This window comes from Oratosquilla oratoria, chromosome 26 (genome assembly GCF_046742065.1).
Source record: "Oratosquilla oratoria isolate Oo_2021 chromosome 26, ASM4674206v1, whole genome shotgun sequence".
Taxonomy (NCBI): Eukaryota; Metazoa; Arthropoda; class Malacostraca; order Stomatopoda; family Squillidae; genus Oratosquilla; species Oratosquilla oratoria.
In genome coordinates, this window is record NC_134802.1 from 231337 (window position 1) to 235000 (window position 3664).

At 40.1% G+C, this 3664-nt stretch overlaps 1 protein-coding gene across 1 annotated transcript; it reads left to right on the forward strand.

The window, feature by feature from the left end:
- The first annotated feature begins 2585 nt into the window (after positions 1 to 2585).
- On the forward strand, positions 2586 to 3533 carry LOC143039632 (tyrosine-protein kinase yes-like). The gene has a single exon (XM_076209901.1). The coding sequence runs from the start codon at positions 2586 to 2588 to the stop codon at positions 3531 to 3533; it is 948 nt and encodes a 315-aa protein (XP_076066016.1).
- Positions 3534 to 3664: the final 131 nt, after the last annotated feature.

Below are 3664 nucleotides of genomic sequence, written 5' to 3' on the forward strand. Positions count from 1 at the left end.
ATATATATCTTTATATATATACATATAGTGAGTGGTGAAAATATCAGTTGTTTTAAGAAAAGGTTAGACAATTTTGTGGATGGGGATGACAGGTGGTCATGGACATAGAACTGCCTAGTGTAGACCTTATGGTCTCTTACACTCTTCTTAATTCTTATGTTCTTATGTTTCCACGCGACCCTTGAGACGGAACCGTCCGAATCAGAGATTATTCTTATCACTCACGGGGTCAAGTTGATCTAAAATAATAATAATAATAATAATAAATAAATAATAGTTATAATAATAGTAATGATAACGTTGATAATCTCAATTGGTTCTCATGGGTGCCGTCGGTGGTCGATTCTATTCGTGCACGCGGAGGCCCCTCCCTCCCTCCCTCCCGACGATCCCCAACGGAGATGATCAAACTGACGGGAGAAATGAGTATACATTTCACGGTCAGTGTGATGAGGGAGAATATATCACACCTGAGAATTTGGTGTTAATTATTTAATAATCTACACATAAATGAAATGTGTATGTATGTTTTTTTCTTTGTAAAAGATTATTTTGTAAAGACACTTATGTCTCTTTTTCTGTCTTCATGTGGCTAGAAATTATATCAAATGCATCAATCTCAGGGGCTGCATATATGACAGGAGAAGTGTTGAGAGTCATTAGTTTATTGTCAATCATATTGCTTGCTTGTGGTAGTCACATGACCGATCCACCGGAGCTGGCGACGTACTATCACTGATTCAATACTGATTGTTGAAGCATTTTGTAAGATAGTTACATGAGAGATTCGGTCACGCCATGTGATGTTAACAATAGGGTTGAAGACAGCGTATATGAAACCCCTCAAGTCTTCTGATTTGGGCCTTGCATAAGGTCCAAGTTTCACTGTCAAATAATAAGATGGATAGACAAATTGCCTGATAAACCTTAATTTTAGTCCGCACAGTTAGATCACGGTTTAGAAAGACGCGTTTGGATAATTTTCCAAAGCATGAGCTTGCCAATCTAATCCTGGTGAAGACTTGAAAACCGTTAAGTCTTTCAAGTATCTCGCCAGCATTCTCTCTGCAACTTGTGACACAGAAAAGGAAATCCAGACCAGGATTAGATTGGCAAGCTCAAGCTTTGGAAAAATATCCAAACGCGTCTTCCTAAACCGTGATCTAACTGTGCGGACTAAAATAAAGGTTTATCAGCCAATTTGTCTATCCATCTTATTATTTGGCAGTGAAACTTGGACCTTATACAAAGCCCAAATCAGAAGACTTGAAGGGTTTCATATACGCTGTCTTCAAACTATCGTTAACATCACATGGCGTGACCGAATCTCTCATGTAACTATCTTACAAAATGCTTCAACCATCAGTATTGAATCAATGATAGAACTTCGCCAGCTCCTGTGGATCGGTCATGTGATCAGAATGCCTGAATGTCGCCTATCACGTCAAATACTACACGCCGAGCTGAGGGATGGAAACCGCTTTCCGGGAGGACCAAAAAAGCGGTTTAAAGACCAAATAAAGCCCACACTCAAACAATGCAACATCTCTGTTGACCAACTTGGAACTCTGGCCACTGACCGAGAAAGCTGGAGATTAACAGTCCATCAGGCTGTCGACATATTTGAAGCTGCTCGCACGAATATCAGGATCGAGCGACAAAACCGCAAACATGAACGCATGGCACGAGGTCCTGTTAACCTAACGGCACAAGGAATTCCCTGTCCCACTTGCGGCAGGATCTGTGCCTCCGAGTTTGGCCTAAGAAGTCACCAAAGAATTGACCTTCAAAGAAACTAGATCCTAAAACTGATATCAAAACTACTATATCAAAGATGTAATAAGCGTTAAACCATAATTAATGCTGGTACTGCTATTACTACTGCTGTTGTTTTTATTGTTACTACAATTCTAATCCTTTTACTAATAATCATCATTCAGGGGATAAGTACGTCATCCTCGTTGCCGAAGGACTACCACAAGCATATATATATATATATATATATATATATATATATATATATATATATATATGTATATATATATATATATATATATATATATGCGGAAAAACCACCAAGGAAAAGAAAAAAAACTGATGACCAAGCGTTTTCGTCTTTTCCGACATCCTCAGGTTACCCTGAGGATGTCTGAATAGACGAAAGCGCTTGGTCATCAGTTTTTCTTTTTCCTTGGTGGTTTTTCCGCATATTTAGAATCACGAGTTTATGTGATTTATCATGCATATATATATATATATATATATGTACATATATGTATATATATACATATATATATACATATATATGTATGTACACATATGTATATATATACATATATATATATATATATATATATATATATATACATGTATATAAATAAATATACATATATATATATATATATATACAAATAAATACATAGATAGATAGATAATCGGATAGAGAATAGATAAATAGATGAATAAGTAATTAAATAATTATCAAACAAACACGGAGTGATTATGCACCTATCCGAGATTCTTCGTTATTTGTCCCGTGCACTCGACCTCGTTACCCTAAAGACCATATAGTTGTGGCGCGTATTATGGATTACTTTACCGGAAGCAAGCTACTTCAGTTCAAGACCAAAGCCGTCAGGACACTCCTAGAGAGGAGCGAAAAGCTGGGCGAAGGCGCATTCGGCGTGGTCTTCCTGGGTCGCCTACAGAAGAGACCTATCGTCCTCAAAATCTTCAAGAAATCCTCGGCCTGGGACGAAATGTACAAGGAAGCAAAACTACTTCGACGACTAAGTCACGTCCCAGGTCTTCCTCGAGCTTTCTTCGTGTACCCTCTCCCCCTCACCCTCATCACGAGCTACGACGGCCTCACTACTCTTTATGCAGAGCTGAAGAAAGAAGAGGTCAGTCTAAATAGAAAACAGTTTCTGGATGTTCTTCTACAAGTCGCGATTTCCCTTCAAGGCCTTCAGGAGTGTGAGGTGGCACACAATGACCTGAGGCCTGACAACGTGGTTCTCCGGGTCGAAGGTGACAAATACACCGCGACCACAATTGATCTGGGCCATGCGACAGTCTTCGGCAAGAAACCTTACTCAAAGGTGGACTGGAAGCTCTACCAACACATCGCTCCAGAACTGACCAAAGGACATCAGAGCTCTCCTAAATCAGATGTGTTTTCGATGGGACAGCTCATGGCTTGCACCGTTGGGCGGGTACCTGCCCTGAGACAACCCGACCTAGTGGATCTAATTCGGGCAGCACGTAAGAAGAAACCAGAAGAAAGGATCACTATCCAAACCCTGGTGGAGACACTTCGAAAAATCTTCGAACTCGAAGATTCCGAGGACAGTGGCCTGCAGTGTTCTTATTTGGGAGAAAACCAAACCGAAGAAAAAGCTTCGACATCCAACCATCCTCTTCCTCAAAAGCGGAAGATGTCAAACTTGTCTCCAGATCCCTCGACCTCCAGCCATAGAAGTAAAAGGGTGAAGTCTAGCCACCCTTCGGAGGACGAAGCTGCTGCTTTTTGAGGTTGTCCTCCACAGCAGCTCTCATTGAAGGTTAATCAACTTCCTAAGGGCACAGAAAAAAAAACGTATAAGAAGGACGAAGTAAATATGGAATATGGGTCATTAATGTAGTTCATTTGCTGTAAAATGGG

Bases quoted from the DNA above. Each gene is read 5' to 3' on its own strand.
- LOC143039632 (XM_076209901.1), top strand. From the start codon at position 2,586: ATGGATTACTTTACCGGAAGCAAGCTACTTCAGTTCAAGACCAAAGCC.